General features: G+C 30.9%; 2 protein-coding genes across 2 annotated transcripts in view; one reads left to right on the top strand and one right to left on the bottom strand.

Moving 5' to 3' along the window:
• LOC113402187 (titin-like) overlaps positions 1-18,551 on the top strand; it is a 136,820-nt gene that overhangs the window by 69,683 nt on the left and 48,586 nt on the right. Inside the window, exons 2-4 of the mRNA XM_064217001.1 lie at positions 8,116-8,214; positions 13,875-14,047; positions 15,129-15,354. Of these exons, the coding sequence (XP_064073071.1) occupies positions 8,116-8,214; positions 13,875-14,047; positions 15,129-15,354 (498 nt within the window). The remainder of the gene's footprint in view (positions 1-8,115; positions 8,215-13,874; positions 14,048-15,128; positions 15,355-18,551) is intronic.
• The window catches only part of LOC113395985 (sorting nexin-27), a 174,791-nt gene that overhangs the window by 41,061 nt on the left and 115,179 nt on the right, over positions 1-18,551 (bottom strand). The gene's annotated exons all lie outside the window — the stretch shown is intronic.

Genomic DNA, 18,551 nt, shown 5'->3' on the forward strand with positions numbered 1-18,551 from the left:
TGCGTTTTCAGATACATTTTATAAAACAAATCTGTATGAGACTGCGGGTAAATGTTATTTTTAATCTGTTTTTATACATGCATAAATTATTCTTATACATGCGCGATTCTCAAGATTTTTATGTACCCAAAAATTTTTTTTTTATTATTTTGCTGCTGCTTTTGCTGCTGAGCTAAGGCCTCCTCTTCCATTTGAAGAGAAGATTTGGAGCATATTCCACCACGCTGCTCCAATGCTGGTTGGTGGAATACACATGTGGCAGAATTTCGTTGAAATTAGACACATGCAGGTTTCCTCACAATGTTTTCCTTCGCCGCCGAGCATGAGATGAATTATAAACACAAATTAAGCACATAAAAATTCAGTGGTGCTTGCCTGGGTTTGAACCCGAAATGATCGGTTAAGATGCAAGCGTTTTAACCACTGGGCCATCTCGGCTCATTAGAATTTATACTTAAGTATATACATTGATTTTTTTTATATTGTTCTTTTTTATTTTAGAAGTCGATTCATATATTAAATTTAATATTCATATGTTTCAGTTTTATATGTGTGCAAGCATCATGCTGTGTACAGACGTACAATGAGATTTATGCATGTGTAGAACATTAATGCCGGTAATGGAAAGAGTTCTCAAAGAGAAAAAAAATCTATTACAAGCGTACCAACATGGAGGGTCGCGATCATAGTAAAATAGATCGCATTCAATGTAATTTGAATAGCGTGAATTTTAATTTATTGATTTACAAAAGAAATTTTGACATGAAATATTATGACGCTTTTTGTTTAAGTGAAAACCTTAAACATAATATTAAAAAATTATACTAAAATATACATCGACGACATCACGCTGGATCACGTAACTATTCTATGAAGATCAAACTATATCTCATAAATTACAATATTTTTACTTGGTAGTAGGGCCTGTGTGAGCATCTTTGAATCGTGTCACCCACCAACTCATTAAACATTTGAATATATAAAAAAGTAGCTATACTATTGTTCCAAATTTAAATTTCATCCTACAAATGCTCTAAATCATGAATCCCAAGTTTAGGTACATAAAAAGTTAAATAATACATCGTACATAATATATATATAAATTTGGTTACAGTATCTTTGTTTCATGTGACATCCAGCTATGAATAATTCAATTCTCCGCGAGCTTCGTTTCGGAAAATACATCAGTGTTGCCGTTCATTAAAAATTGAATGAGGATGGAACCTGACATATTAGATTTTTTTTATATTTTACTCGTGTTATGGGCAAAGAGAATATGATTCACTGCATCAGAAATTTGATCGATACAATTCATCATGTAAAATTAAGCAACGGACAGGGAATTATTTGAAAATCCACCTCTAGGTTATTTAATGATCCACTAAAGGTAGATGTGAGACAATTTCATAGATAATTAGGTTTCGGTACAATGTTTTTATATTTCGATCCAAATAGATTGAACAGATAAACTGAATTGTTATTTATTACAAAAAATACGACCTCACTTTTTCAGTACGAGCAACTTAAACGCTAACACAAAATGCTCGTAATAACTAATTACCTTAAGTGATATTATATAAACGCTAGCTTGAGCCAGAATTACCTACGATATTAATTAAAACTAATTAGTCTTCAAACTTTCTCTAATACATTAGGCTTAATTCAGCCGAATAGATTCACCGAAGGTACGTTACATAATAGTAAGAAATGTACCTTATTATGTATGTATATAAATATATGTTGGTATATATATATGTTTGTGATTAATAGATTTCGACACAGTTTGACCAATCGCAATGAAGTTAGTATATATATATCTGTATGTATGTATGTATGTATGTATTTTATTCCACTTTTTTGAAACTAAGCGCTAGATAGTGTTGCAGCACATTAGTTTCTATACCGTTCAATCGATTGCCATCACTGTTGGGTTATACGGACATTCATCTCTGTTTTCAATACCGGTGTTTCTATTTGTATTTAAAAATAAAATCTAAATAATTCATAACAAATATGACATACTTTCATTGCATGCTTTGATTGGATTGCAGTCAATGAAACTTAAGGATAGTCAGAATGACAAGAAAATAGGCTATAGCCTAAATCCTATATCATATCAATCCTATATAGTATAAATTGAAATCGTTTGTTAAAAAAAACATTAATAAATAAGATATATTATTCAACATAATATTATATAGACTATAAAAAAAGCTTGGAGCTAATACTTGTCGAGTTTCGGGCAATAATTATTTAAATTTAATGTTATTTAACTGATTACTTTGTATTTCAAACGTTGGAAAAGAGTAACTACTAAGTTTCTTACCGGCTCTTCTCGGTAGAATCTACATTTCGAACCGGTGATAGCTTTGCATTTAATACAGTTCTGTAAAGTGACGATTCAAACGTGCTTGTAACAGTCTACTTGAACAAAGTATATTTTGATTTTAATTCAAGTGCTTTTGCTTATATATATATTAGCTTATATTTATAGATAGATAATGTATATCGTGTACAAATCTGAAAATAACTGATTTGTAAATTATTCTGAAATATTTGCTGTCCCAAGAAGTATAAAATTTACTTTATAAAATGAAAAATAGAAAAACTGAAAATCAAAGAAAATTAATGAATTCACACATTTAATACGAGAAGCCGTTTGCCGCATTCATACAAAAAAAAAAAAAGTTTCGCCATTTATTCATTAAGCTTGCGTTACAGTGAATTAAATCCGCATACGAGTGAAAGAGGTCGCCTTTTAAAAGAGGTCGGGTGTTAAAAGGCGTCCGACCTTTGGCCTCATTAGCCTAAACAGGGTTTATCGGCCTTTCGTCTAATCTCACCCCTTTGAAAATATTGTCGTTCACTGCCTTTCGAATGTCCATATGACTATTTCTCTAATATTTATACAGACAGACAACGTGGTGAGTTGGGCAGTAAATCTATTCATTTGAGAGATATAACCCGATCATGTAAAGTTGTTCAAAAACTCATGAATATAAAAAAGAGCCAATTCAAATCCGTTACATATTAACTTCAACGACTAATAACAGTAAAACTCATAAAATATATAAAACAAAAACCTACTTCAAACATTATCTTCAAATTGACATCTGACCAAACGAGTAGAATATCCTTCCAAACATTTTTTTTCAATTGTCACAAGATATCAAATGTACGGACAACGCGTCTATGTCTATAGTACTATCGAACAGAAGCAAAATATAATGTCAATACCATAAACGACGATGAAACCCAACCCCCTCACAACCTTTCCTATGTTCACGAAATTGGTAAGGAGCGTGCCAATAAGCAGAAATAATTCGTAGAAGAATTCCCTGGTGTAGATTAATTAGTGCTCTATAACTCGTCTAATTCTTAATTATTGTAACTTCCAGTTGCGTGTTATTTTTGTATTTAGACTCACTCTATTAGACGAAATGGCGTGTTGAGTGAAATATTAGCATCGATAAGATGAAGGATTTTATTTCAATGTACTGTTTATGTACGTTTTATTACAAATGATAAGTGAATTTTAACCCGCAGGTACAAACTTTGCCTATTTTCATAATTACTCTGTATTGAAAATATCTATTTAGGGTTTTAAAGAGTCAACTTCAAAATAAACCAAAATTGAGCCAATTCATTTCTTTCGTGCACGCACCTTCATGACATGGTCCATGGGTTGTGATAGTAATTTTCCATCGGGAGAACCTCCTGCCCTTTGGCCGAAAGTACATTAAAAAAAAAATAAAGTGCTTTAGCAATTAAATAACATATGTGTAAATGTGCTAAAACTAAATAATAAAACTGAAGTAACATAGTAATCAGCTCTAAGCTTTTCTTTTACAACGAGGTGTGGCTTTTGCTTTAAAATGTTATAGTAGGTGGATGATAAAATTAGTTTGTATTTCATTTTGTCCATATTCGTCTGTGATGGAAAAAGATAGTAATTTTCCAGGTGGACTACTCGTAAATTTAATAAATCACGAAAAGCTTCGTAATAGTGTCTATACTTCCCATTACCGGTCTTTGAACCATTGTAATACACGGTTTTTTAATTCAAATTCATGATATGCAATACCAAAAAATTTAAAACATTTTCAAACAATTCCGTTTTCAACATTACTTTTATTCAGAAGTCATTTACGTTAATATTTGCGTTTCCGTGACCTGCGATCATAGAATTCATAGTTTTTTATTCTTATGTTATTCACGCGAATTACAAAAATAATTTCCACTGTTTGATGATACGTCAGGCCGTTATGTAAATACGAAAACGAATAGCAAAAACCTCTTCGTGTTGCAATGCATTTTGATGTACCGAAGTTTTATGAGCATGCTAATTCTAATGTTTGAAATCGTATTATTTGAAATGTCTATTCTATTTGTAAATTTAATGGTATCTAGATTTCTTCAGTAACATGCCTATTGGAATGTATTAAAGAAATAATAAGTATCAGTCGAATAGATTTAAGTTGACTTGATTAATTCGTTTAGAATTATGTAATATTAATTTCCAAAATGTTTGCTACTAAGCTGATACGAAAAGCAGGTACAAAATTGTAGGGAGTTGCCGAAACAGATCAATCAAATATAAATTATCCTAATGTTTTAGCCAAAAATGAACTTATATATTGAATCGATAGGGTTTCTTTGCATCTTTATTGTTTAGAAACCATCCATTTCGATATGTGGGGTCCTATCATAACCTTAATCGATAAAAGGCACAATACATAATCTAAAGAAAGGGACTGACGAGAAATGGTTACCGAATCAAATATGACATAAGCTCCCGAAGTTGCAATACTACATTCAAACATAATAGTATGCTATAGACAACTTCTTTTATATGTTCTTCTTAGTACATTCCACACTCACACACACACACACGTCTACCATAAATTAATTATAATTAATTAGCAAACATTTTGGAAATTAATATTACATAATTCTAAACGAATTAATCAAGTCAACTTAAATCTATTCGACTGATACTTATTATATACTTAGGATATATTTTTGAAAAAAAAAATTCAAGTATACTTTCTTCATCTTGTTCCATTTCAAATGTCACTTAAACACCAGGTCAAGAGACCATAAGAATAACCTCAATAATATCAACGGTATTAAACTGAGTAATCGCTTATCTAATTTGCAATATATTATAACGTCGTTTTGATATCAAATGATTTAAAATGGTTCCGACTGAAATAGGTCTCGTAAATCATACAAGATAATGGAATAGCAATTGTTCTAAATCATCTCCAAGTGTTAACATTAGTAAAATTACGAACACATCTGTAACAGTAATCAAATCATTTTGGCATCGTTAGTTTGATTATTTCAAGACCCCAAAAGTTCTTGAAAGGAGAGGAATTATTAGCCCAGCAAGTATTCTCCCTACTGCTCTTACTTAGTTTAGTTCAACACGTGAAGCTATAAATGATTGTAACATATATTGATAAAATATACTTTTAATAATCATAGCTATTTATGCAGCACGCAATTTCTTGTAGTTTTTATTCCCTACGTCTAATTAGCATTTTAATTCGTATAATATCAGTATAACATTGGTTTATTTAACATATTCTTATTTTATATTATTTTTATACTTAAAAATGTTTTCCTTAGCCATATTCGAATTGATATTTTAAAAATTCGTATACTTCATTTTACAGCTAAATTTAGACCTAACTTCATCAAAATCAGTTAAGCGCTTAAGCAGTGAGAACTACGAAAACAGACAAAATTGCTTCTGTTTTTAAAATATTATATAGATAAATTATTATTACTTAAAGCACATCTATTGAATAGATAAACAATCAAATCCAGAAATAATACAAAAAAAGTAATTCCAAATCCCTGACCTATAAACAAAGAAAATGAACATTAAAACGGGTCATTCAAAATGAAAAGAAATGTTTGCAACTTTTAATTACTGCTAAACTGACTCTCATTATGGGAGGCTGTGTTTTTATTGTCTCGGATTCATTTATTGTACTTGAGAATATGGGAATATTACTAATTACAAAAATCGTTAATGTGGAGTATAATTTTTTTTAGTATTCGGATTCGTACTGCTGCGTAACATTATAAAGCACTCACGCAATATCTTGATATTGATATGAAACTTTCTTTGTATAACTTATAGCTTCTGGTTCGACAAAGTTTGGTTTGTATATTTATAGACTAAATTCAGGACCAGAGCACTTTTCACATAAATCTGTAAAAGCTGTAACAGATACACGAAAATTCTCTATTTTTCTGAAGTCTCTCATTACCAATTCACAGTCCAAAATTATTATATAGAATTGAAATTTCAATGATACAATAATTTTATAATATACACGTGAACATGGCCTTTTTATAGAATAACACAGCATACTCAATTATTAAAAATATGATAAAAAGTGATGGTAGATTCCCTTATTAACATTTTTCACATAATTGACCCCAATAGTTATTTTCTTGTACAAATTATCAAACATATTTATTGCAATAGATGCCTTTCAGAAATAGTGCATTACTATTAAAATTTTTCAACAAGATTCTATCTCTATAAAAGCCTTGCTATATTATGAATCATACAAACTTAGAACAATACATGCTTAGAGTAGTAACAGAGTTATCACTTGACCTCTCTCTTGGTTCCATTCTAACCTAGAAATAAAGTTTCAAAGAAATTACATCTACCTTCAAATAAAACTCTTGAAATACACCTAGAATAAAATGCAATACATTTGATTGGTCAGTAATATATACATCGTCTATTGCTTCGTTGGTTAAATTTAATTTTTTTATCGGTCCAGTAAAACATTCGGAAAGAGATATTTTAACATTGACGTTAATGGGAAAACTCATAAAGTAAATGATCCTTACATTCCAATTCAACCATGGCAAACTGTGTTATGTTTGCGACTCATCGCTTTATAAGATGTAATAACTCTAATCAGATGGCGAAAAACTGATCTGATAAAGAGTCATGTGAAAAACATGGACAAAAAAGTAAAACGAATGCTAGAATATATTCCGTATCTTCTAAATAATCTCAAAATCTTTGCTGTAAACTAACATTAAACTATAACTGTAAGTTCTTTTATTATCATTAACAATGTATGAACTATTTAAATCTTCTATTAAAACAATCTTATACATAAAACAATCAATGCTTCCATCTATACAGAAAGTAATTCGACTTAGGTTTTTACTATGACAAATATTTCGAATAAAAGATTATGAAATGAATGAATTAAATGAAGTGGAAGACCACTATATTTTTCTTCAGAAGCTCAACAATATATCATTAATAAAGTATTAATTACAATTGTTAAAACTAAGCGAAACTATTATTAAAACTAAGTTAACGTAAAGCGAGACGTGATCTAATTTTAGCAAATCGTCACGATAGTCAGGCGTTCATCATAGAAAATCAATACCTATATGAACGTTTTGAAATAGAATTATTTCATTATTCAGTTCCTATACGATGTACTGGACGGATTATTAATATAATAGTGCAGTGAACTCGCTGCCGGGTAACTTTTCCCCCCGGGATACCACGGGAAGTAATAAAGGAAATTGTGTTCGGAACGCGTGTACACAGTTCACAAGTCTTTTGTACGTTTGTTTGCGCTGTTTGTGGACATACAGCGTATTTGAGGTCATTGTTGTGGAAAATTCTATTCTAATAGTATTTTCTGTACCTGTTATTAATGACTCCCGGAATTAATCGTTTCATTTCTAGATTCTGAATTTAATGGATATGTAATTTTATATACTTTTATTCCAATATAACCTGAACTTTCAGAACCTTGTCGATGAAAATTGACACCTTTATTCAAAACAAAACGAAACTATGAAAACTCTTCTTTTAAAAAGATCTGTAAGTTCTAGAAATTAAAAATATGTTATATAATAATCATTTCAAAAGTCAAATGGCCAATATTTGAAAAAAGAATTAAGATTTAATTAATTAACCATCGAAGTTGTACTAAATTTGCGATTACAAATATAAAAATTCTCGTTATGAATAAAGAATGAGGTAGAGAATGTTATGAAGAGAAGTCACTGCTATCGTGGTGAAATAGACTTTAATGCAACCTTTTGTTACAGGGCTCCTGTCATGGGATTCTGGCGAGCACCAGGTCGATCTGGAGAAAGAACTGGCCACCCTCTCGGCTCAGGCACCCGAGGGGGAGGAAGCCAGATATGGTATGTATCTTGTATAATTAAATCTAAGATTTAGTTTCAAGCTCTTTTTAAGGAATTAAAATATATTTTAATTAGTCTTAATATACGGACGCTCTATTTTTTTAGATATAATTCCATGAGAAGAAATCCATAAATCTTCATTATCAAATAAAAATATCAGCGATTCTACAGCGCTGTAATAAATAATGTAGGTAGTCTAGTAAATCTTTATAGCGATACAAGCTATAAGAGGAGGACCTTTCTCTAAATGTAGGCCAAAGTGTCTGATACAAAATTCACGTCATGGCTTTCTTGTCAAGTGTTGGAACTTTTATATTATCTCAAAGCGCTTATATTAGATTAGCGATGATGCCTTTTGTTTTTGATATTCAAATTTTGCCCATAAATTATGAGATTTATAGTATAATTTTCTATACCTGAAAATATGTCAAAATCATTCACAGAAACATCGGGCATCTATTGATCTTAACACAAATATAAGAGAAACTATGTTAGTTTCTCTTATCTTTTAGACTCTAGACTCGCCTTCTATATAAAGCGCCATTAATTTCCTTCACAGTTTCAATAGGTGGTGTAAATTGAAAAAGGTACCTACGTCGTATCTTAGATAGAAAATGTTGATAGGATACAGAATACGCGGAAATTCTTTTCCTATTTAATATAAATCACCAATTATTTTTAGAAGAAATATTAAAGAAAAGTAAAAGCTCAACTTGAGAAGAAAAGGTGGAGCTTATTCTATAACGCTGATAAAATTTGATAGCAGGTACTCCATACGACACATGCTGATTTCCTCAAGATATTTTTGAAATTCCATTACTGTAAAAAATCGTATTAATTGCCATACTTATAGTATCGTTTCTCTTTGTTACAAAATTTAGGTAAAGTAACGCTGTTTCTGATTTAATTGATCCAAAAATAATATACGCATTTAATTTAGACTAATTTATCACACAGCAAGGTGAATGACAACGAATGACGTTTTAAATATGTGTCTTTTTCCAGTTCTAAAAGAATAACATAAACATAAACAGCCTGTAAATTTCCCACTGCTGGGCTAAGGCCTCCTCTCCCTTTGAGGAGAAGGTATGGAGCATATTTCACCACGCTGCTCCAATGCGGGTTGGTGGAATACACATGTGGCAGAATTTCGTTGAAATTAGACACATGCAGGTTTCCTCACGATGTTTTCCTTCACCGCCGAGCACGAGATGAATTATAAACACAAATTAAGCACATGAAAATTCAGTGGTGCCTGCCTGGGTTTGAACCCGAAGTCATCGGTTAAGACGCACGCGTTCTAACCACTGGGCCATCTCGGCTAAAAGAATATAATAATTTAAAAACAAGTAAAACAGTGGCGTAATATAAATGAGTTTGTGAGTAGTCTGTCGCACCATCGCAACAAAAGTATTCCTAATACGACATTCGGAGTTAACAAATCATTGAATTTTATAGTGTACATCATTATTATTCACTCCAACTCTCATATTTCGTTTTAACGACGCTTAACATAAATTATTATTACGTTTCAGTAACGTTGAATTGTCATATCAGTTAATTTATGATTAGGCTTACTGGTTCAGGCTTAAGAGGAGAATATTGCTTTGAGTTTGGAATATTTTAATGGGATTTTGTAGGAACGATTAAATTTACATAAGCTCTAGATCTATTATCATTGCTAAGTGTCCCAAGCTTAGAATTGGTTTCTTTTTCAACTTTTTATATCTATTGATGCGCTTCGGTGCTAAGACCGATTCGTATACCGTGACGGCAAACGGCACGATGCTCACCTATCGGTATCACGATGTTTCAAGTACCACTCCTCTGCCTCTCACTAACATTACATAAATGAAATTGTTTTATCAAAAAAAATTTTTTCGTTAAATTTTCCAAATATTAGTTAATAGTTTACTTTTTAAATTATTTAATCCTAATATTATGGAATGGTCCATATGAACATCATCAGAATAGTACCATATATATTGAAACATCTGAGTACGGATTAATATTGATAGTCAAAGCAAATAGCGTTAAAATCAGAATATATTCCTCTTAAAAAAAATCCAATTCGATCCCATCACTATTAATCCATATCGAATATTTACTCCGTTGCGTATAAGCTCTACTTTAATTTGTAGATGAATTATTATCAAATACTGGCTTCATTCCAACATCGAGTTTTATCTCAGTTTCTAGTTGAATAAGTTTCCCAAAACACGGCTTTATGCTGAAAGTGAATTATGATTTTGTAACGAACTGTGAAACTAATATAACATTCAATATAAATGAATATATATTTCGAATTTTAGGTGAACTTTTTCAGGTAGTTTTAATAATATTTATTCAACAGACATTAATTTAATTTATAATGAAAGTAATTCAGCTAATGGATATATTTTATAAGCAATTTATTAAAATATAGTTAGTACTAACTTTAAAGGAGGAAGAGTAAATTATTTAATATTTAAATCATCCAGATGGCATAGTGGTTACAACACAAGAATCTTATACGATTTTTGCGTGTCAAACTGACATAAATGTACAATGTACATGTGCTTCATTTGTGTATATTATACCATACTTGACGGTGATGGGAACCCAGCATATTTGGGATGAAAATTTTCCATGTGTATCATTCGATCATTGTGGTGGAATAAACTCCGATGCTTCTCGTTAAAAACGGAGGACGTTCTTAGCCCAGACGTGGGACTTTACAATTTGCACTTGAGTTCACTATTTAGTTAAAATACAGAAATGATGGGTCTCTTTGAATTAATTTAAATAACTAATGCAAAGAGAAAAGTTCCCAAGATGCTCAACTTATTACGAAAAGAGAAATTAAAATTCGCAATTTCCAACTAGCTACATAATTTTTCGAGTGCGCTGGCATAATAAAATGGGTAAAAAATTTTGTCAAGGCGCGAAGCCACAATCGAGCGTCACAACTGACGCGGTAGCGAGGTACATTTTTGTGAGAATATTTTTTAAGTAATTTCTTTTGAAACGCCACGGGCGACCGTTTTACTGTAGTAGTGTGTAGTGTATGGAATAAATAAAATGAAAATACCTAATGAAAAATGGATCACTAGAAACGAGAAATATTTCATTCTAAATAGTTTTTTCGTTGCAATTGATACGATATCGATACCGTGACGTGAGAGGGCAGGAGCGTCATATTGAAAGCAGTTGGTGCGTCATATAAGAGACATGCGATTATAAACCAGAACACTGATGGCAATATTATCGTTATATATTATTTCAAGCGTCAATATGCGCAATGGTTTACGGGACTAACCTTTTTCGTCGTAGCTTTAAGCCTAATTGGAGGGTCAAATAGGAATATTACTAATTCCTTAAAATTTGCCACAGCTGATATGCTTTTGTTTTTTGAAATATTAATTACGTTATTATTGCTTTTAATATCAATTCAAGGCTTGAAATTTATATGGAGGCGGTTCCCAACAGGCTAGTCTAACAACTCAAGGGTTTAATAATTTATCTAAATTTGCTTCAGATACTCATTTAGTGTTCAATAAAATACGTTTATAACAAACAAAAATTGAGATTGCGAATACCTATATGAATAAAGTTTCCAATCTTCAATTAATTTATATAGAATTACATATATATGAATAAACTTTATTATATATAAAAGAAAAAATGCATTCCCAGCAAGCGAACCTTAAGACGTATTCATAAACTTTTCAAGTGTTGTCAATACTCAAACAATACTGTTAATAAAAATAAAATATTTGTATTTTAATGCAGAACCAATTATTTTAGTAAAACTCAACATAAAGGATTATTATTATATAAATGTATGCTAAGTGAGGCCACTGAATTGCTGGATGTTATATTTGGATATTTGATTATTTTTTTTTAAACGCCAGTCCTAAATAGGACATTAAATAAAGATAAGAACAGAAGCGTTAAAAACACTATCAGTTTGTGTTTATCTTTTATTAAAAAGTTAAAATCGTTCACTTTGCTTCTTCACGAATTAATAGCTTCCCTCTCCAAGCGTTATGTCAGCCATTCATGGTATTCATTCTGTTTTCAAGTGTCGTTAATCCGATCGTCGTTGAATGGGACTGTTGAGGGAAGCTTATCAATGAAGTGTCAGTGAACGTTTCGGATGAAAAGGGCTTATGACAGATTAGATTAACTTTTTTATATATTTGTTTTTATTTGTAAAGGATAGGAAGGAATCATTGTGTTTACATAGTATTTGAAAAATATAAACATCGTTTAAGCTTACAAGTAACTGATTCCGTATTTTATTTGAGAAATAAATTAACTTATGAAATTCACAGTAAGATTCAACTGACTACATTCTGAACTGACTTTATTTTCGTGTTTTGATTGACTCTTAACAGCATATAATATCTTATAGTATATTCTTGCATCGTGTAAAAACTACTAATTAATTTAGTATCAAATCTGCCGTGTTATATTTTATAATCACGAAATATATACGATTGTGTAATTTTTTTCTTAACTTCTTTTCATTGGTTATCTATTGCAGAGCGCAACTCTTCACGTATAATTTCTTGAATATTGTCCGCAAAGATCTTGAAACAAATAAAGTTACCCAAATAATAAACAAGAAAATTATAAAAAAAAACCATTCTTGGTTAGATAAAGATTTACACAATAATATTAAAAAGTTTATTACTCAAATACTTAACGAAGATCCGCTTGTAACAATTTGCAAAGATAAAGAATTAAGCATCTGAAAGAGTAATTCCTTGCTTTAGGTGTAACAACTGAGAGCCGCGAACAAAGGGCCGTAATTATATTTGCCCTTCTTAAAAAGGTCAAGGTCGCTCGAGGGCATTAAAAAATCCCCTCCTCTATTTTATATTATGTCAAGCTTTTTCGTCGCATTCCCTTGGAGTTGTGAAATTTACCTAATGACGCGTTATGTCCTCAAATGTCCTTACTTAATTTTATGAATAAAACTCGCCTTTTGTTATTTTATAGCGGTAATTATTTAATAAATAATTAAAAATAAATTACTATGTTTCTTAAGATTCTTAAGCGCCAAATTCAACAGTAAACAAAAATGATCCTGATGATAAGATATATTACGGTGTTACCCCAAAAAACTATTGCTCAAGAGAATATTTTATATTTTCCCTTTTTTGTACATTTCTTACATTTTCCGCTTAACTGAGTGTGATGGAGATAAACGAGTCGATATCCGGGCGTGGTTTAGTGTCATTAGTTTTGTTTACGCAGACAAGGTCGAGATGGCCATTTTGTATTTTACGCCGAGTAAGATCATCTGGCGTCCCTCGTTCTCTTGGCTGGATTTGTTTTTTAGTCTTCCCTTCTTCTTTGCAAACATAATTGGGTTTTTTATTTACTATAATATTTGTAATTATATTTCAAAAAGTTTTTAGAAATAATATAACTTTAAAAAATCTACAGTTTTCCTGATTTCATTACAAAAAATAGAAAGAAGAAAGACCAATAAATCTAATTTCAGACAGAGCATAATGCGATCATGAATTTACATTATAGGATTGAACGGAAAACGTAATACTTAATTTTAAATAATTGGGACTAATTTGACTAATAGGAACAAGAGACTTCATCAACCTTAATTAAAATACACTTTTAATAACTTTGATTAATACTAATTTTATTTCCAGGCGAAAGATTGATCCAGTTCGCGTCCGAGAACCTCGTGACGGAGATCCTGATTCACCCACAGATGAACACGCTAATGCAGTGCATGAGGAACCTGCTTAGCTCGTTCACTAGACACAGACATCTTATCCACGCTGGATACACATTTGCCGGCAATGGATCATGGATTATGCAGGTACGTAGACATAAACTACATGACGTAAAACAATTTCCACCAAATGCCAAGACGAATTCAGTTTGCACAAATGGAAATTACGGATATCGGATATTCTACTGCAAAAATATATATAACCTTCATATCTGATGTTTTCATAAATACGTTTTCATTAATTAAAAATTGACGTTCTTATTACTATATAAACACAATATTATATAATACACGTTATAGTTTTTTCATCAGCAAGCAAAACTCGTTACCGGCGTTTAATTTCCGCTCCGCTGCAACGTGACATTAACGGATTGAAATTATATGACACTGATTTATCCGGAAAATGTAACGTTTTCGAAATTTTTAAATTTTCATTCTCTTAACGATATTTAAATTGACAATTTGACGGTTAATATCGTAGAAAATAAAAATCAAAGTAACAGAGAAAATACAAACGAATCGGCTCTTTTCATAAAAATTTTTAAAGAAACTTGGACTTCAAGTAGACTCATTTAGATTCCTAAATAATTCTTAATTGTAAGTTTATAAGTTGTTTTAAATTTTTATCAAAATAAAAATCTCTTGGATTTAAATTATTCATCTAATTCTAATTCAAGAGCTTTTTTAAGAACAATGACTATAGGATTTTTACATTGGTCTCCATTAATTAAGGGTTTGTGTCTTACCCAACACTTTCTCTTCACCCTTCCTTTTTCTAATCTAATCTAATCTAATATAAACCCATTTCAATCTGCCCTGTAATTTTGTACTGTCTCTGGTTTTATGCAAAATTAAATAATCTATATTTAACTTTGCCTTTGGGACTAACTACGTCCTCAAAACGTCTTTTACGTTAAATATATTTTTGTTGCGAGTATTTTTTTCTGTTGTTTCTGATTTTTTTTTCAGGCACAAGTGACTTAACAAGTGGGCTGTTTAATTGGACCTAAATCTTCCAAATCGATAATATTTGTAATAAAATATTGAATGTCAGATAATCTTTAACGATTACAAGGGATTAATTGCTATCAAAATTACTAGAATCATAGACCTTATCACAGGATGTTATTTGCATTGTTTTGGTTTCCAAATGTGCGTTTTGTTTCAGGATGGGACATTTTCCCTATCCGACTTTACTGACGCTTACCAAGAGAACGAAGTTCAGCGCGTTATCCGCGCATATGAAAACTCGATCTCCATCGATATACACTGCTCGACCGGCGGTGGCGAGTGGCAGAAGCTACTTGATACGCCATTCGTCAAACACTGCAAGATTAGAATCAACCCCACCGATATACTCGACTCTGGCTCTCAAGCCATCAAGGATTTTATCAGTAAGTACAAATAACAACACTAAACACTGTATATCATGTATAAATTTAATTATAATTATTGTGTTTGTTATAAATTAGTTTATTGTTACTTCCGAAAACTAGATGGCGTAATGTCAAATCTTTGACATTTCTAAATCGCGATGGCAAGATTCGCTATTTGTTGTATATAGTGCATTGGGAAGATATTTTATATATATGGTTACATGGTTACAAGTGGCATCTATCTGTTTTATTCGTAAACATTAGTGTTGTGCAGTGTTGTCCGATAATTGTTTTTAAAGTCAAAATTATCTAAAAATTAAAGAATTCGATTATAGTTTTGAACTTTAAGTATACCTATTAAAGTAACAAACTTGGAGCGAAAATATGATCTTGAAATGTAAATACACTGACATTTAAGTACGGGAGAATAATAAATGTCGAACAGGTTTTATTAGACTTTCGTGATCAAAAACAGACAAAACTTCGACGCTTAAATTTATCGCTGCTTTTGATGTCCCAAAATAACTTGACGGTGTTCCTCGAAAACCGATGTATTTAAATAAATAATTAATGCAACGAAAGTAAAAACTTACTAATTAAAAAACGAGAGGTGTCGTTGAACACCTGTAACGAAATCTTAATTGATAATTTTGTCTGTTTTAAGATTAAACAACAAAAACCTGACTTAGCGTTTAAAACGCCGGACATTGATCTTATTGACCAAATATTATTTTTCAAAAACCGGACATCGTTTATTATAACTTTACCAACTTTAATCATTTTAGTTACATTAGTATTGCTTCATTCGCTCTGAAGGCGCTGCGTATATAAAGTGTAACTCCTAAAAAGCCTTTTTTTAAATATATTTTTTTCTGAATACAAACATACAAGCAGTACATATTATGAAACCGGACATCTTGCAATACTAAGTGAGCTGCAGTGCAATTCTGTAAGAAACCACTTAGTATCTAACACGTGAAATACAGACAGACAGTGATACGCCATTTTGATACGTATATGCTATAAATTGTATAATCACTATAGTCAATATTCTGACATTTCAAGCTCTTGTTCTAACTGAACATATTTTTAACATTCAAATATCATATACATTTTTATTTACAATTCAAGCTGTTATTTTCTTAGTCTTAGTTATTATGTTATAATCGCTTGTGTTCCAATCAAGTAAACCAAACACGAAGTCTAGTGTCTCATTCGTCAAATACATTTTAACTACTGTTCCTCTCGTGTTTTGCTATTTTGAATATGAATAACACAATTTACCTAAAGTTTCGAGCATAACTCGGTACTATTCCGATATTCAAAACTAATGAGGCCGCTTGTACAACAACTTGAATAGAAGTAACTATTGAATCTAGTGCACATCTTGACTGATCTATGTGTGCTATTTCCAATACTATTAAAGATCTGATCTACATATAACCAACTGCGTCTGTCTGTCTTACTGAACGCGTTAACCTCAAAAAACTACCGAACCGATTTCGATGCGGTTTTTAGGTATATTTTAAGTTTTTAATTCGTTAAGCTTTTGTGCAAATTGACTTAAATATAACGGTTATTGTTGAAAGTGTAGGAGAAACATGCAAATGGCGAGTATTACTTGCGCAAACCACCATAAACGTATAATTTCACGTTTTATGACGCCCATTCTACCCGTGTAAGCCGAGACGGGTATACTGACATCAACTTAAAAAAAATAATTACAATAAGCCAGCCATACATTAATTCTAAAAATGTGTTTTTGACTTAAGAGAAACGTCTTTCTTGTAGTAAATAGTTTTAAATACATAAATATTGTTTTCAATTAATGCTTATTAAATTTAAATTATTTTGTAGGAACACATTTTCTATAACCAAAATATAATTGCGAAATACTTGTATTTTAGTTTTAACATACAAACTTCTGAATTCTCGAGATAAAATATATTAATTGGCGTATATTCATGTCAGAATTATTCTACTGCAACTAAAACTCAAGTTCCATCCCAATAAGAAACTTCTATAACAAGGCTAACTATACTACTCAAATACGATGTCATTGTTGGAAATGTCACTAACTTACGTACGTGAAATTACAAATTCCGCACAGTTAATTTGTCGTCTCGAGTTTCTGTTGCAAAGTTAGACGCCTACAAGCGCCTGAAGCGTTCCAATAGCAGTACAAATTACAGACATGAAGCGAAAACTCATTTAAATGCTAAACGAAATGTTTTAGTTTTGTAAGGCATCAGATAAAAAATAGAGAAATTTAAATCAGAATAATCAAAGTCTCTCTTTAATTTTAAAAGCGTTTTTAATGATATGAAAATTCTTAAAAATTTATAGCCCTTAGATCTTAGAGACGTTGTAATTTTTTTTAAATATTAATTATATATTAAAAGTAGGTACATGATTGTACAAAGGAATAAAATAAATGTAAATTGTCTGATACATAATGGTAATGGCACTTTAAACGTACCTATGTAATATTCCAGTAATTTCATCAAAGTAACTTTTTAACTAACCGACGCTCGGTTTAATGAGTGTGTAATATTTAATTTTGGACTTCATTAAAAGCTTTCTGTATATCATTGCGTTCGTTAGCAAATTACCATGTCAATTTGAACCTAAACAATTTGGTTTAAATAACAATGGTGCTCCTACTATTTTTATCTTAGCAATAATTATGTTAATGTTTTTTGCTTTTGATAAATTTTCAGACTCTAGGATCTGTATATTATGGAATATTTTAAATGTTACAGCTTCAAGAAGGATATTATCGGTAGCGTAACTTATTTTAATTAATTAAAGTAGAAATATATATCAAATGTACAAAATCTTTCACAATTTTTCTAGAAGAACAAAATCCCGTGTGCAATCAAAAGACACTCCATTAATGTATCGAATATCACGAGAACAGTTCGTTCGAAACAACTGTACTTTAAAATAACGAACGTTTTAACGAAACAATACGATTAATTCCTTCTGAATAAGCTCATCTCCGAGCGAACTTAATGACTCGGTACATTTCACTGAAATGGCTTAAGAGACATGAGTTTTTTCCGTGCCAATAAACATTTTAAAGCATTTAGTCACACAAGTTTTGAAACAATTGCGTCTGTTTTATTGTTCGTTTATGCTAGAAAACTCTGTGGCTTATAATTTATGATTCACGATTTAACATTTTATATTTGAATAAACAAATCTTAACTTCT

The sequence above is a fragment of the Vanessa tameamea genome, chromosome 14 (genome assembly GCF_037043105.1).
Source record: "Vanessa tameamea isolate UH-Manoa-2023 chromosome 14, ilVanTame1 primary haplotype, whole genome shotgun sequence".
NCBI classification, from domain to species: domain Eukaryota; kingdom Metazoa; phylum Arthropoda; class Insecta; order Lepidoptera; family Nymphalidae; genus Vanessa; species Vanessa tameamea.